Source organism: Heteronotia binoei, chromosome 2 (genome assembly GCF_032191835.1).
Source record: "Heteronotia binoei isolate CCM8104 ecotype False Entrance Well chromosome 2, APGP_CSIRO_Hbin_v1, whole genome shotgun sequence".
Classification (NCBI taxonomy): domain Eukaryota; kingdom Metazoa; phylum Chordata; class Lepidosauria; order Squamata; family Gekkonidae; genus Heteronotia; species Heteronotia binoei.
This window is the reverse complement of record NC_083224.1, coordinates 91,060,368-91,076,462: the sequence shown is the minus strand read 5'-3', so window position 1 is coordinate 91,076,462 and position 16,095 is coordinate 91,060,368. Positions and strand designations below refer to the sequence as shown.

At 45.0% G+C, this 16,095-nt stretch overlaps 1 protein-coding gene across 1 annotated transcript; it reads left to right on the top strand.

Moving 5' to 3' along the window:
* The first annotated feature begins 2,184 nt into the window (after window positions 1–2,184).
* AMIGO1 (adhesion molecule with Ig like domain 1) lies at window positions 2,185–4,181 on the top strand. The gene has a single exon (XM_060231595.1). The coding sequence runs from the start codon at window positions 2,207–2,209 to the stop codon at window positions 3,791–3,793; it is 1,587 nt and encodes a 528-aa protein (XP_060087578.1). The 5' UTR covers window positions 2,185–2,206; the 3' UTR covers window positions 3,794–4,181.
* The last annotated feature ends 11,914 nt before the right edge of the window (window positions 4,182–16,095 follow it).

Here is a 16,095-nt window from a genome sequence, read left to right as displayed (position 1 = left end):
AGCTCGACTGTCCACCACCAGACCCAGTGTGTTCTCAGTAATAGCCTCCACTCTGTAGTATGCCCTCCCCAAAACCATCAGGGCCCTGCAAGACCTGCCACAGTTCTGCAGGGCCTGCAAGACTGAACTATTCAAACTCACTTTTAATGGTTAAGGAGAGGGGTGGCTACTATTTCACAGCACCGACAATCTCACTGAAGCCAGAAACATCAGAATAATCAGAAACATCAATGTGCATCTTGGACTTTAATGGTTGTAAAATATATGAAAATGATTTTATTGTATATTTTGTTTTTAATATTTTATGTTGTTTTAACTGTTGTTAGCCACCCTGAGCCCACTAGGGGAGGGCGGCATATAAATTTGATAAAATAATGTGCAAAGCAGCCCTGCCTTTAAAAAAGAAGCATTATTGGGAATAGAAAGAATGAGAATAGCCAATTTAAAGTATGAATGCATTTCTCCCTCTCTCTTAAAAACTGAAATAGGTGAAAAGCATGGTATACATTTCAGAAAATAAATCTAGTCATTTATTTAACTGTATTTCAGCATCAGTGTACATGATGTTTTACAGCACTGGAAAGAAAGATCCCCTGCAGTATGGGATGATGGAAAGAGAACAGAAAGAGTGGAGAAGCAAGGAAAGCAAAGGCTGATAATGTGTGAGCAGCTGCATGTACAATACAAATGCTTAGACTTCACTGTGGCTGGAAAGCAAAAGAAATATTGTAGCCAATGAAGGCTTTATATTTGAATTGTAAATGTGGGAAATGCAAATCCAATTTAAGCATCGCTTGTGAAAACAGCCTTAAATCTTCCTCTCACCTAGCTCCTCTGTGCGTCTAGGTACTAGTGTTATGACGACTGGGGGTGGGTCTGCCTTTTGCACCTGTAATAAAGGCGCACATATCACAACAATCGTATTTAAAATAGGGCTTGGACGAAAACCGAGAACGGTGCAGTTCCTGTCCGGGAAGCAATGCAAACGATTTACTCCCCGTCTCCCCCCCCCCTTTGTTTTTTGCAGCCTCCTTTGTAATTCCTGGTTGAGCACCTAACCGCCTTTAGTGGATTTGTCCTCTCGACCGGCGCAAGTCCCTGAGCCTCTGAAAGATCGGCCAGAGACCCACAGACCGTCGCACAAGCCACAGCGAGGAGCCGATCGTACAACTCGCGAAGGGCACCAACCCGTCGCGCTTTTAATTGCACTCGTTTTCATCCGACCACGATTAAGAGAGGCAGCCCGACGCCCTAAAGCCCTATCTTGGCGCATAAGGATTTTATTGGAGGAGGTGGGAGGCTCAGGGAGGGAGGGCACATGCAATTCAGCAAGTCACAGGTTAAATACCTGCGGCACTTCATTGGTCAGACGGCTGGCATCCAGCCTTATGCGCTCCCCGGCCGCCGCTAATTGGGAGCCCGCCTCACTAACTATTCCATCGCAACACTGAGAGGGAATAACAGGGGTGGCAACGGAGGCTGGCATTCCCCCCGCGAAGGTGGCCAGGCGGCCGCCGGGGCTTCCTAGGCGAGGCGGTGGGGTGCGACTAGTAGCGTCCAGAGGAAGGCCAGCCGCCGGCTCCTCTCCTCTGCAGACGGGCGGGGGGGCGTGCCAGGCAGGAGCCTCCTCGCCCTCTCTCATTGGTCGCGCGCGCGCATCCAGCAAGCGGCCGGCAGAGCCCCTCCCGCCCCCCGCCTCTTGGGCTCCTTCGCAGCACCCCGGCAGCTCCGCGCTCTCAGCCTCTCTCGGCGGCTGCAGGCAGCACACAGAGCGCTGGGAAAGCCCCTCGCCGAGTCGCCTGGCCAGGATCGCCCTTGCTCTGCAGAAGCCGCCGCCGCCGCCGCCGCCGGAGAAGCGAGAGCTGGGTGAGCCGAGCGGCCGGGATGGGCTGAGCAGAGCAGAGCCGGGGACCGAGGATGCGCGAGGGGCGCTGCCGCGCGGGGAGGCTGTGGTTGGCGCAGTGCAACGCGGCGTGGCAGCCTGCAGGGCTCGGCGGACATGCTGAGAGGAGGAGCGGCGGCGCGGGCTCGGCCTCTGCCTCTGCCTGCCTTCGCCTTGCCTGGTGCAGCAGGTGGAGCCGGCAGGCGCCGCTCGGGTGATGACCGCCGCGGACAAGCCAGCAAGCGCCCCGCATCCCCCGAGGGTTGCAGCCTCGGCGCCTCGCTGTGACAACGAGACCCTGCCCTGCCGGCGCTGAGTCTTACCATGTGGTTTCGAGATGCCTCCGAGTCCCGTGGAAGGCTGGCATCGGACTGGGGGGGCTCTGCCTTCCTGCTGTTGCTCCTGCTGCTGAGCTTTGGTATTGCCCGCAGAGGCGGGCTGGCACTGAGCTGCCCCAAGGACTGCGTGTGCGCCAGCAACATCATCAGCTGCTCGAACGCCGACTTGAAAGGCTTGCCTTTGCATTTCCCCCCCTATGCGGCTGTCTTGGACTTGAGCCACAACAACCTGACCCATGTGCGAGCGGAGTGGGCCCCTGCCATGCTCCCTCATCTCCACTCTCTGCTCCTCAACCACAACCACCTGATCTTCATCTCCACTGAGGCCTTCAACAACCTCCCTCATCTGAAGTACTTGGACCTCTCTTCTAATTTAATTGCTTCTCTAGGAGAGAACCTCTTTAGTAAGCTGAAGGAGCTGGAAGTGCTCCTTCTCTACAAGAACAGGCTCTCCAAGATTGACCTCACTGCTTTTGAGGAGATGGCCAGCCTCCAGAAATTGTACCTGAGCCATAATATGATCACTCGCTTCCCCCTTGAGCTGGTGAAAAAAGATGGAGCTTTGCTTCCGGAGCTTGAATTGCTGGACGTCTCTAGCAACAAAATCAAGACCTTTAATGTGGATGCCATGAAAGACCTTCCAGCCTGGGTGAAGAATGGACTTTACATGCACAGCAACCCCCTGACCTGCAGCTGTCCGCTCTACAACCTCTTCAGTCACTGGCAGATGCGGCAGCTGAGCTCAGCTGTGGACTTTGAAGAGGAGCTCAGATGTGATCTAGATCTGAGCAGGAAAGGGATCAGAATCTTAAGCCTCAGCAACCCAGAGTTTCTGAACTGCACCAAAGTCAAGGAGCAGTCTTTCACAGCCTACCGAGGGGAAAATGTGACCATCAATTGTGACACCAGGCAGAGAGAGGTAACTATCAGAGAGTGGGTGACACCCAGATTTGAGCGGGTACCTCAGGAGAATAACAATAGCTCTATGCTTGTGCTGACCAATGGAAGTCTGCAGATAAGCAATATTGGTGTGGAGGACGTGGGCCCATATATCTGCTATGCGGTAAGCCAGGTGTTCAATGAGACCCTCTATGTGCATGTGACAGTCCATAACTTTACCCAGCATGGGGCCTCCGACACACTCAACACTGCCTACACCACACTTGTTGGCTGCATCTTGAGTGTCATCCTCGTGCTCATCTACCTTTACCTGACCCCATGCCGTTGCTGGTGCCGTAGCAGTGAGAAACAGGCCAGCCAACAAGAAGACAGCATCAATTCCTCAATGCTCAGCACCACTCCTAACCACAATGCTGAGGTGGCTGGAGGCAAAGAAGTATTAAATCGCCACATGATGCCAAGTAATGCACAAGGTCAGAATGGCAAATGCAAGCCCAACAGCTCCCCCACAGAGGCAACTAAAGGGTTCCAGAAGGCAGAGAGGAAAATGTCGGATCCAGACTCTGTCAGCTCAGTCTTCTCAGATACTCCCATTGTGGGAGTTTCACAGAGTGAAGGAGGGAGAGGGTGTAGCAGAGATAAGGCAGGAGCTGAATTAGTGGGATTGCTGTGACTGTGGAAGAGAAGAGTAGGAACACATAAAATAGCCTGGTATGCTACTGGTTTCCAATCTCCCGCAATCTGTAAAAGCATTGTTTTTATCTTCCCTCCTTTCAAGCCTGCCACCCTGTGTTGAGAGTCTAGTGCCCCAGTTTGCTCTTGAAGCACAACAGTACCTGAGCCCTACAGTTTTGGAATGATAGTATTTTTCAGTTCCCCATTGTCGGAACTTTGCAGACATCCCACTGCAAAAAGGAGTTGCACAATGCTAATGGTTCAGTGGCCTAACTAGGTTTCCTGTTTACTCTTTCTGCATTTGCAGACCACCTTGATTTGACTGTCCTTCCAAACACCTGGGTAGGTATGAATTCCAGAAGAGCAGCCCTGTTGCAGCAGAAGTTACTGAGTCCCATAAACCTTAAAGACTGACAATAATTTTGTGGCACAAGCTTTTGCAGATGACAGCCTACTTTGTCAGCATGGTGGCCTAGAAAATTCACTTCCGCAAGAGCTCCAGCCACAGCAGAAATCCCAGGCAGCTCTACTTTAGATGTCACAACAATTTGAAAATACGTTACTCTTAAATTGCTTTTTAAAATATTGCTACAGAAGCAGTTTTTACAGAAAACGAAGGTCTCCATTATACCAGGTGTCTCAGGACCTAATTCAGAGCATTTTTAGCAAGTAGGCCTACCAGTTTTTGGAATCCTCTATCCTCTTTTTTGGACTGTGAAATAAATTTAAGATTAAAAAATCTGTTGGAAATGGGGAGAGGTAGTTCACTGCAGAGCATCTCTAAAATGGTCTGAAGTTGTCATCCAAGTTAAAAATCTCTGAGATTACCAAACTGCAAGAAGGAACCAACAGTCTCAGGAACTGGTAAGCTGGAATTCCACACACTTCACCCTGCTTTTTCTGGGGATGCGACAGAGACAAGAACACAGCATGGCATGATCCAAATCAGCTGCTTCCCCCTCTCAGCTCTTTGCTTGGCAGCATAACAATCAGAAGCCCATTACTAATTGCAGTCATAATATGTCAAGGCACAAGGCAGGGTTCCGAACAAGTCTTCATCCTTGCAGAACTTCAGCAAGTCTGGAGGCTGCGAGAGGCTTTGTAGAAATCCTGAAGCAACTGGGAAGATTCATCAGCCTTGTGAAGGTGTTCATATTAGGTTAACTGCTTTAGCAGACCAAGCGTTTTGTGACTCCATGTGTTGGCAGGGAAAGGGAAGGTTATAACCTTTTGCACACAGTGGCTAAAGCTGAAGGAACTCCCCTGTTCACTTTCAGTGACCCAGTGTAGCAGTGCTTCTGGCCAAACAGAGGCTTTTCTGGAATGTGCTTGTGCTGTTTTGAGCCATCTTCTAAGATGCATTTCACTGTGTCTGGGTCTTTTCTAGTGTCTAGGTTTTTTGTTTTTTAAAAAATCTGGAATTTCTTTCCTCCTAGTCTCTCTCAGGGTGTGGGATATACTAAGGGCACAGAAAAAGCATAATGACAGCCTTTTGGTTGGAGGAGGGGAGTTGCAAAGGACTTTCAGGAAGTCATAATGGCTCCTTTATTTAGCTCAAAAGATTGCCCCTGCCATCCCCAAGCAAGAACAGCAAGAAGGTCCCTGTGCCAAGCATGTGATTTGCCTCATTCCTATTTCTCAGGTCCCAGCCCAAGAGGTCCCCACTTGCTCTGTTCAGCTCAGAATGTTCCACTCAAAGTGGGGCAGCAAAAGGAGGCTGCTGCACAGGTCCTGCCACATATTTTATAGTAAGGGTTCTTTTGATCTGGATTCAGGAGGCTCTGTTAACTGTCACTAATTTGTCTGTTTCCTGCAGGGGAGGATCAGTAGTAGTTGGGGATGTGGGGGCAAAAGGATGCTACGCATTAAGCCATAGAATGTATTGCACAAGGCTGTGACTGGGTCCAAAAAGCTGTCGTACTTAATGAGCAAAGCTCTCTTCCACAGCCATATGAACTCTGGCTTCTGCTTGTAACCTTGGACCTCTAGGGAAACACCCAAGAAGTGTTAGAGCCCAAAATAAATAATAAGCCAGCTGCAAGAGGCAACTCTCAACCCAACTGACTGTGCCTTTGCTCTGAGATGTCCAGTCATTTTTCTCTGGCATGTTGATATTAGGCATGAGTTTTCCAATAAAAGCATGCAGTCCAAACATCATGTCTGCAAGTCACAGAAGGGAGGCTAAGCAATTTGGAAAAACAAAACTATGAAGTATGGGGGGAGCAGAAAGAATTGTACTGGAAAGGGGGGGCAGTAGTGAGAATTTATCAATAGTGGGCCAGGATGCCTGGAAGATTTTTGTGAATCTGTGGTAGAATTCTGGTTCAAGTGGAATCATGCAGCTTCGTCAGGTATCCTGCAGTAAACCTGTTTCCTAGAATTCCTGTGCACCAGGACCAAAATTATAATAGTTAAGAATGGTGGCAAGACAAATAAAATATTTCCTTATGTGTGTTTACTGAATGAGGAAATATATCAGTGGGTTGACAGAATAGAAAAAAATCCAAAATCTGTGACCTTATACTATAACAGTAAAGGCTCCGTATTTATTCATACTAGGATGTTTACCTATGCAGTTTGTTGTAAAGCTGTTATATTTTGCCTGTGGGTGGGTTAGCAGAATAGTAAAAAGAGTAAGCCCTCTTTGCTCCCCCTTGTTTCCATTGCTTCTGAAACCTTTTGCTTCTCTGGTGGGAAAGAGCCCTGCTGCAGTGCATTAAAGATGGCCCTGACTGCAGTGGTAACTAAAGCTGCAGGGAGGAATCTGCTTCTTCCTGGTATATAGGGAGAAAGGATCATAGGCTGCCTGTTCACCAAGCCCAGCCCTCTCATGCTTGATGGCAAACATACAATGCAGCACAGCTTCATCACTGTGCAACCAGCCCCACACAAGCATTTATAAGCACATGCATCAGTATCATCTCTTTTTTTATTTATAGTCTGCTTTTCAATCCTGAGGGGCTTCCAGAGTGGCTAGTGCTCATAAAATTAGTTAAAATACAACAAATCACATTTCTCTAATGTAGTAGATACCCAAAGCTTCCTTGTACTAGATCAGAGCATTGTTTTATCTAGGCAAGTATTATTTACACTGACTAGGAGCAGCTGCCCAAGGTCTTGGGTCAAGACTTTTCCCATCCCTGCCATATGAAGCTTGTTTAACTGGAGATGCCAGGAACCCAGGAACTTGCTTTAATGGAACTGCATGAGCAGAAAGCTAACAAGAGTTGTGAGAATGTAATAGCCTCTGAGGTGCTCTGGTCTGCACATATGTGCAAATATGAATTTGCATATGTGCACTATCCAGTCTGAAAACCATTCTCAGTACTATAGATTGTGCTAGGAAAGCATTGAGTTTGGGACTTCCTTAACTTTTCTAGGCAAAAATTACTGTAGCTGTATGAATATTACTTTGATTTAATTAATCTTTAATGTTTTTAAACTTATGTTGTCATTAAATGAGGAAGTGGGATTCTGTAAATATCCAACTGTATTAATTACCAGAGTAAGCCCTCTCCATCTTTTGCTAGAGTTCCTTAATCCACTAAAGAGACCAAGAACATTTTTGTAGAAAGCAGGATAGAGAACTCTGGGATACCCTTGCACAATCCTCTTTGTGGCAAATCTACACAAGGAAATACCCTTGTCAGTGAGATACAGTCAGCCTGTAACTTTAGGCCACAGCATATGTAATATGAGCAGCTTGTGCTTGGTCATTGTCAAGGAGTTAGTGAAACAACCTTGGAGGACTTTTAGTTGCATGATTTGAACTGGGACCATGTAACACATGGATTGGGGGTTTAATCCTTCCCCCATACTATTTTTCCAGCATAGAATATTCCCAGGGAGATACTTTTTGCCCCATTGGGGAAACTTACCTGTAGCCATCAGTACATAAAACTTCTCAATGGAGCTAATAACAGCTCACAGGGCTGTTTCAAATCAGGAAACTGTGTATGCACGGGCGCATAAGGGGCTTAAGAAGAGTTCTCAGCATGGAGCTCCAGGCACATGTATGTATTTGCCCCATGGACTTTGAAACATGAGACCAGTTCATACAAACCCTCCCCTTTTCCCACCATGGCTTGTTGTACTTGTACCACTAACTCCATGTTCATTGCCAGGATATAACAAAGCAAATGTAATCCTGTTCTCTCAGTTTGGTACACCAAGATGCTGATTTCCACTAGCATAGTTTTGGAGCCTCAGATATCCCCAGATATTGTAGCTATACTTTCCCCATTGTCATCAGGGAGTGTTATGGGTCTATGGTCTTAGAACCCTTGTCTTGTTCTTTGAACAAACACTCAAGTCACTCCTGGTATTCTTCAATTAACTTAAACAGCTCATAGGAAAAAGGAACTCTTCTGTCCCACAGATGGATATTGTGCCTCATCAATAATTACTAAGGTGACCTTTTATTCCATCTAAACTAGTGCAGTCAGAGTGGAATCCACTCACACAACTTCCTTGTCATAAACAAAACTAGTGGCCTGCTTTCCATTTATTGCCATCAGAACTATCAATTTTTCAGCAAACCACTTGGGTGCATCTGCTATCTGTGTGCAACACACATATGGTTGCTCTGAAAACCTAAATATGCTTTTGGAAACACTCCACATTAAGAATCCCAGAAAAAGCTATCCTCTTTCCCCTAGAAGACAGTGCACCTGAGGATATATGTTATATGGAACACGACTAGAAATGGCTCAGTTATGGCTTAGGTCATTGAAGTACTTGCTATGGTCTGGTCTTTTTCTTTTCTGGTTAACAACAACTGCTTCCTGTAGCTGTGCAGAAAGACCGCCTCCCCCCCCCCCCCCCCCGACTCTGCTGTCTAGACTAAAGAGGAGAAAGTGTGAAATGGAGTTGCCTCTAAATCCGTAATATTTATTAAGATTTTATCAGTTTGTCACCCATTTTAAGCAAAGTGATGAGGCAGGATAGGTTTTTTTTATAAAGTCATATTTCTGTAAGCAACTAGAAGATGCTTTCCCTACCTCAGAGGATCCTACTGATTGGAGTTGCTTGCTGTACTATAAAGTGATGCCCACTAGTTTAGAGGGCTTTAAAAGAAGATTCAACACATTTATAGTGGTTGGATATTAGCCATGACATTAATGGACCTAGGAAGGGGGTATTAGCTCTGTTTAGAACTGCATTGCTAGAGATGGAAATGGAGCAGCAATCCTGCACCCAGACAGAATTTGGAAGCAGATGGTTATTTGGTAGATTATTGGATATCCCCTCACAAAAAGAAGCACCTTCAAGGAAGGGGCTAAGAGAAAACTGTGTGTGTATTTATGTCTTGTGTATGTATTTTTTTTTTGGAGGGGGGCATGAATTTTGCTTACATCAGAGCAAAGGAAGCTCCTCCAGCACCATAAGGAAAGCTTCACAGGTGCTTATAGTTTAGGACAGCCTCATCTCCCAGTCACCATTCTGTGGTTTGCAGGTCCAGCAAAATGTTACTGCAACCTGCAGAGGATGCATATATGCTTATCTATTTCAGGCAGAAACCACAATCCCAAAGAACATCTGGGCTACATTTCTCTGTCAGGTAGTCTGTATTCTTCAGCATAGACATAGATGAAAATAAAATAAGTTTTAAACATCATGTACCTTCAAGGTCAGTCTGTTTGATTTTTAATCACCAGCTGGGTAAATAATGGTTTTAGTATTTTTAAAATGGGCACAAGTACCCTATAAGATATGTCTTGCCCACCAGTGAAGACTGATGACTGGAAGTAATTCTGGCAAGTGGTTTCAGGAGGACAAGCAGTGGTTCACAGTACAGTGCGTCATTGCCAAAAGTGATACATAAAACTGCCAGGGCAGGGATTAGCTAATCAGCAGCACCTCCTTCCTGCAAATTAGTAAGTAAAATGACCCAGTGTGGTCAGGATCACAGTCTGGTGGTGTAATGCAACAGTAAGGTTTCCAAATACTCATTAATACATTGTGCTTATATCTCTTTAAAAACTCCACCTTCTGTCCTGCTATTCTCTTCACTCGCTCTGCTCCCATCTGCTGTGGACCAAAACTAGAGCCCTGCTTGCTAGAAAGGCAGCTTATTATCTCTGGGCAAAGGTCTAGCAGCCCTTGAACAAGAGAACTGTCAGTCATCTGTGCAATAGGGTGTGTGTATTACTTCTAGGGTTAAATGTAGCTCTCATGGTTGACTGCTCATTGATCACATTTTTATCCCACACTTCCTTCAAGGAATTCAGGGCAGCATGTGTGGCTTTGTCCTCACAACAACCCCGAGAGGTAGGTTAAACTAATCTGTCACACAAATGCAACAAGTATGGCACATGTACTAACCAAAATGGCCCCAGAGCAAACAAATTTATGTAGCAGCTCACAGTTTTAATGCCAGTAACTCACAAAGTTGAATTTTTGCTCACAGGACTCTACAGCTTAGAGGGAACATTGGTACCAACATCCATGGAACATGCAGCACCAAATTCACTCCAGTATGTAGTGAGTTAGTGGAGCACACGGTTTAGAAGGTTGCCTGGTAGACCTGGGATTGTCACCTGTTTTTCTGAAAAAGACCTTTTGCCTTTAACAGTTGCGGTTCATGACACATGATGCTGCCTTATGCTGAGTCAGACCATTGGTCCATCAAGGTCAGTATTGCCTACTCAGGCTTGCAGAGTCTCTCCAAGGGCCTCAAGTAGATGTCTTTCACATCAGCTGCTACCTGACCTTTTAACTGGAGATGCCAGGGACTGAAGCCAGGACCTTCTGCATGCCAAGCAGGTACTCTGCCGGTGAGCCACAACCCCTTCTTAATGATGGTGTAAAGCAGCACCTATTAAGTTTCTGCCTAGATGCAGCTGTTAAAGGTCCAGAACTGCTGTCTGTGAGTAAGGATGAAAGTTCCTACCTCTGTTCACAGAGTTGGGGTGAGGTATTTGAAACTTGTAGTCCTGTGACAAGAGCCTTGTGTAAACTGAGAACAATACTCACCCAAAACATAGTTGCATGTTTTCATGGATGAAAACATGTTTCACTCTCCATCACTAAGGTATGAACAGCAACTAATGAAATCCCTTTAAAAAAATCCTTTCCCACTCAACTGGCAGAAAAACACTGATCAAAGCAGACAGCTTGCCAGCTCACTGAATGGTCTGCTGGTGCATGCATGGCTAGAAATTGCCATAGGCCAACGAGGCAGCACATGAGCTATAATTTTTTACAGACACTGCTAACAAAGGCAGGACCATTTCAGGCAATGCATATGCTAAGAAAACTAACTGCATTGCAGAAAGCTAGAACAAGGGGTTTCTCCTTACTCTCTCATGACTATTCTACACATTACATGATGCATGTTCCTGCTTTGTTAGATATCTGCTGCTTCTTCACTATGCGGCCACTCCAATAGCAGGTTGCTTGGAATGTAGTATCAAGGAGGAACATGTCTGTGTTTACTTGTTTGTCTGTGCAATTCAATAAAGATGCAGAACAATTATAAAAACCTATTTTATCATTTCTCTCCCATCTCCAGCATTATTTAGGTCTATACTTCTAGGTCGTGTGCCATCTAAATGAACACATTTGGACATAGTAAGGAGGATGTGCCATTTATATATGTGTAAAGCAACTTTCACTGAGGAAAGAAAAGCAACCTTTTGACCTATACAGATTTTACTATTGTATACAGTAGGTCACTTAGTTAAATACAGTTTGACTATGAAGAGAGAGGGTATAGCAATAGTAAATCTACTGTGCAACCCTCACTGGTTTCTGTTTAACTCTACCACCTTTATTTTCCTGCAAAAGGATCTAAGGGCTGAGCAAGGCTTCCCCTTGGGAAACGCATCTGTGGTCAAGTGTAACTCTGTTATCAAAATGGTTAAATTACGCCTTCTCATCATTGTTTGCATTTTTTCTTTGAAACATAAGCCCATCTTCTTTTCTTGGTATTTCTTTTTTATACAACCTTGGTGATTTTTTTTGTTCCCAACCCCCTAGTCCAGGGGTAGGGAACGTTGGCTCTCCAGATGTTTTTTGCCTACAACTCCCATCAGCCCCAGCCATTGGTCATGCTGGCTGGGGCTGATGGGAGTTGTAGGCAAAAAAACTTCTGTAGAGCCAACGTTCCCTACCCCTGCCCTAGTCATTACAAGTGATCAAGACTGTAGTTTGGTATTTCGTACCCACAAGACATTGAAACACTTGCCTTTGCTTAACTTCTTTCATGGGCATCATGCTAGGAAAAAATTTTCTGTTTTTTGGTAGCTATGGCTTATTATGAATCTAGTAATACAGCTGACATCCTGATCGGGATAGCCCAGGCTAGCCCAATCTGATCAGATCTCAGAAGCTAAGTGAGGTTGGCCTTGGTTAGTTCTTGGACTGGAGGCCACCCAAGGAGATCCAGGGTCCCTACACAGAGGCAGGGAATAGTTCTTACCTAAGGAACCCTCTGGGTTCACTGTAGGTTAGCTGCAACTTAACACAGGTCATAGATTTCAAAGTCAGGTATTTGTACATGTTGGCTTAACACTTATGTGCACATTCAGCACGCATCCACTGCAATTGAGCCAGGAAGGTCCTGCAGTCTAGTGAAAAAAAATCCCAATGCGTGGAGGGGCACTTCCAGCAGCACAGAGGAAGAGAGTAAAGAAAACTAACACATTCTCAGATAGTAAGCATATATTTGCACTTCACTTGGAAAGCACATATAAAAATTCCTAGCAGTTCACTAAATGGATTAGCAAATTGACAAACAAAGGCTTTGATGCAAATAGCGAACTACAAGATATTCACTAACATAATTCTGTCATTTGTAGACCATTAACAATACTTGCTCATAAAAAGTTAACACATTTCCTCACCCATTTTGTAAAAAGAAAATGGAAAATATAAAAATGTTATGTTATTAAGTCTGACTTGGGGCCAGAGAGAAGAATGTTCCTTCACTGATTCGGTCATTGCATCCTTCAAATTCCATTTTTGGCTGCACTATCCAGCTTTGCCTCCTCTTTCTTCCTATGGCTCAAAGCCCTGCAAAATCATCTGCTCATCTTCAAGGACATTTTAGGGGCCAAGCTAGCTGTATGTTCATTGTTTAAAAGACTGAGTTCCTGCTACAGAAATCCCCTGACTGCATAGGAAGGTATTAGAAAGGCTTTAAAAGCATCTCCACATGAATAGGATAATGGCTTTTAGTTAATGTATTAAAGCTCTTATTGGGATACAATATTGTGACAAAAACCTGCCTAAAGATGGAATTGCAGAAGGTGCACAAGCTTGGTCAGCCATTGTGTAGTTCAAGTGTCATAAGCATTTGCTTATTTCCTATCTTTTTGTCATCAAGGTAGTATACATAGGGTGCCTAGGAAGTACCAATCCAAGCTCTGATCAGACTCAACCATGCCTAGTTTCAGCAAGGTTGCTGTTGCCTTCTAATCACATCCTGTGGTAAACCCTAAGCTTGGTGATGTCCTCTGGGCTCTGTGTCACAATCTTAACAAGACCAAAGCAATGTCTGCAGAACCAGATGTACCAGGATCTGTGCAGCAGCTCTGCAGAGGACTGATTCCTTCATAGCATCCTTTGAATCCCACTTTTGGCTGCACTGAGCTCACTACTATGCACCTTCAATTTGGCTACAGAACAGTCACAATTTTCTTATTTCTGGAGGCTTGACAATCTCTCCTTAAAGACATGCTAAAGCAACCCCTTCCTTTTCTTTGGAAATGGAAACTAAGTACCACCTCTTCCTCAAACCATACATCTAATCCTAGCTTTCCTCTTTCTCGTTGGAGCAGGAGGCACTTCTGGAGAGCACAGGCAGAATATAGTTTGCATCTTCAGGGACTCCAGGGAATGTCCATTCAGAATCAGCTGCCTCCACAGAAGTACAAGACTTGCCATTGCCACTGAATCTTCTTACATCTTGTGGAACCTCCCACCATTTTGTGACTGGTCCCACTTTCCATTACTGCCATTTGGTGGTGGCATGGCACCCACTGCACTTCCTCAAAGTTCCCAAACTGTCTACAAGTTCAATGCATGCGGAAAGTGTGTCAATAGCGGTCCTATGTTCTGTATGTCTCCTGTGCCCTAAATAAGGTAGGTTCCGAGGAACATCCTAATGGTGTGATCAAAATGCCCCTTCTCTATTTGAAAGATACACAACAACATCTACTGTTTAAAATAAGCTAGATGCAGAGAGAAGAGTAAAACTTTAGCCAGGGCTTCTTCTTTTTTTGAGCAGAAACACACAGGAATGCATCAGGGGTGCCTGATCAGGGGTGTAGCCTAATATGCAAATGAGTTCCTGATGGCTTTTTCTACAAAAAAGCCCTGACTTTAGGAATGTCTCAGTTAAAAATCAGTTTTTCCATTTCACCATTCAGCTTTCACATTTCCTAGGAAATAAGCTGAAATCCCCCCTTACCCATTCCTAGTCTCCTTTTATGGCATATTTTGCCCAAATGCTTCAGCAAGCAAACAGTCTGTGCTCCCAATTAGAAATCTGAGCTCTTCCAAGATGTCAGAAAGATGCTGTGATCTTGTGCAAAGTACTATGATGTCTTTATTTTCTCCAGGATTTCAGATGTTCATTGTGGATGAGAGACATGAAAGAGATGCTGACAGCAACTGAAAATATAAATTATAGTTCTGGGAGAACATGCAGAAAGGAAGGCAAGTTGGAAACTATATTTATAACAAGAAAGGTTCAGCAGCCCAACAATATATGTGCCTGGAACTGACTTCTATGCAAAACTGCCTCTATTTCTTCCTTAAAATTCCTCTCAATCCCTCTACTGAAACTAAACCTATATATGGCTAAATCCATATTCTTTCCTGGTTTACCACTGGTAAACCATCTTCATCCCCTCCCACTTTTGCCTTTCTGAAATCAAAGTTTAGATTGTAAACTCCTTGGGGCACAAAACTTCATTTTCTTGTCATTCTTTAAAATGTCATGTCTATTCAGGGCTTTTTTTGAGCAGGAACACACAAGAATGCAATTCCAGCTGGCTTGGCATCAGGGGTGTGTGGCCTAATATGCAAATGAGTTCCTGTTGTGAAACAATGGTGATATCAGGGGTGTGTGGCCTAATATGCAAATAAGTTCCTGCTGAGATTTTTCTACAAAAAGAGCCCTGTGCCTATTAATGTCACTAAAAATAACAGGACCTTCTGCATACCTGTGCAAGCTCACTGCACACCCATCAAAGTTTTTAAATGCTAAGAATAGCTGCCCAGCACATTTAATGAAGCTGTTTTGGTACAATAGTATGCACAGGATAAAAATTCTCACTGTAATAGTCTCAAACCGTGGCTATCACCAAGCAAGTCCCCTATGTATTTACTCTGCTTTACCCTAACACAAACAACAGGCCTTATACAAGTGTAAGAGAGAGGAGGTTTAGGACTATATTCTGAAATGGAGTTTTAAAACAAGGCATTCACACTAGATTATCTCCAAATCAAGCAAACAAATGAATTCCCATGCTTAGCTTTTCTTGGTAAATAATAGCTAATGTGTGGATTAGGGCTGCTGACCTCCAGGGGCCATTTTGTAGAAAAATAGGTGGTGGAGCTCATCCAGGGATTGTTATGCAGCTGCACCTACTATTCAATGGACAAGGTGGGGAGGAAGAGGTGGAACCTGCAGAAAGGTTCAGGAGCTGTGTTTCTGTGAGCTCCTGCTGAATCTGAGGCCTGCTGATCTCCAAGTGGGAACTGATGATCTGCCAGAATGGCAATTTATCTCCGGAATGCACTGATCAGTTCCACAGGACAAAATAACTACTTTGAAGATTAACTCTACTGCATTATATGATACTAAGGTCCCTCACCTCCTCAGGTCCTACCCCCCCCTCTCCAGGAAGTTCCCAAATGAGTTGGCAACCCAAGTGCAGAAGGAGGGGAGGGTGATACAGAAATGAAGACCATGGCACAAGAGAAGTAGGGGTTAGTGCTCCTCCCTCTGCATCATTGCTTCTATTAGGGTTTCCAGTCTCCAGGTGGAGCCTGGAGATCTCCTGCTTTTACAACTGATCTCCAACTGGCAGAGATCAGCTCCCCTGGAGAAAATGGCTGCTTTGAAGGGTAGACTCTATAGCATTGAACCATGCTGAGGCCTCTCCTCAAACTCCACTCTCTCCCAGATCCACCCCAAATTCTCCAGGTATTTTCCAATACAGACCTGCAACACTAGTTCTGATTCAAATAACTCCCCCCTCCAGTACTGCTATCTGCCCCACAGGGGAAACATTAAAGCTGCATTGCCTGTATGTTTCCTCTCTGGGACAAATAGCAGAAATAGCAGCT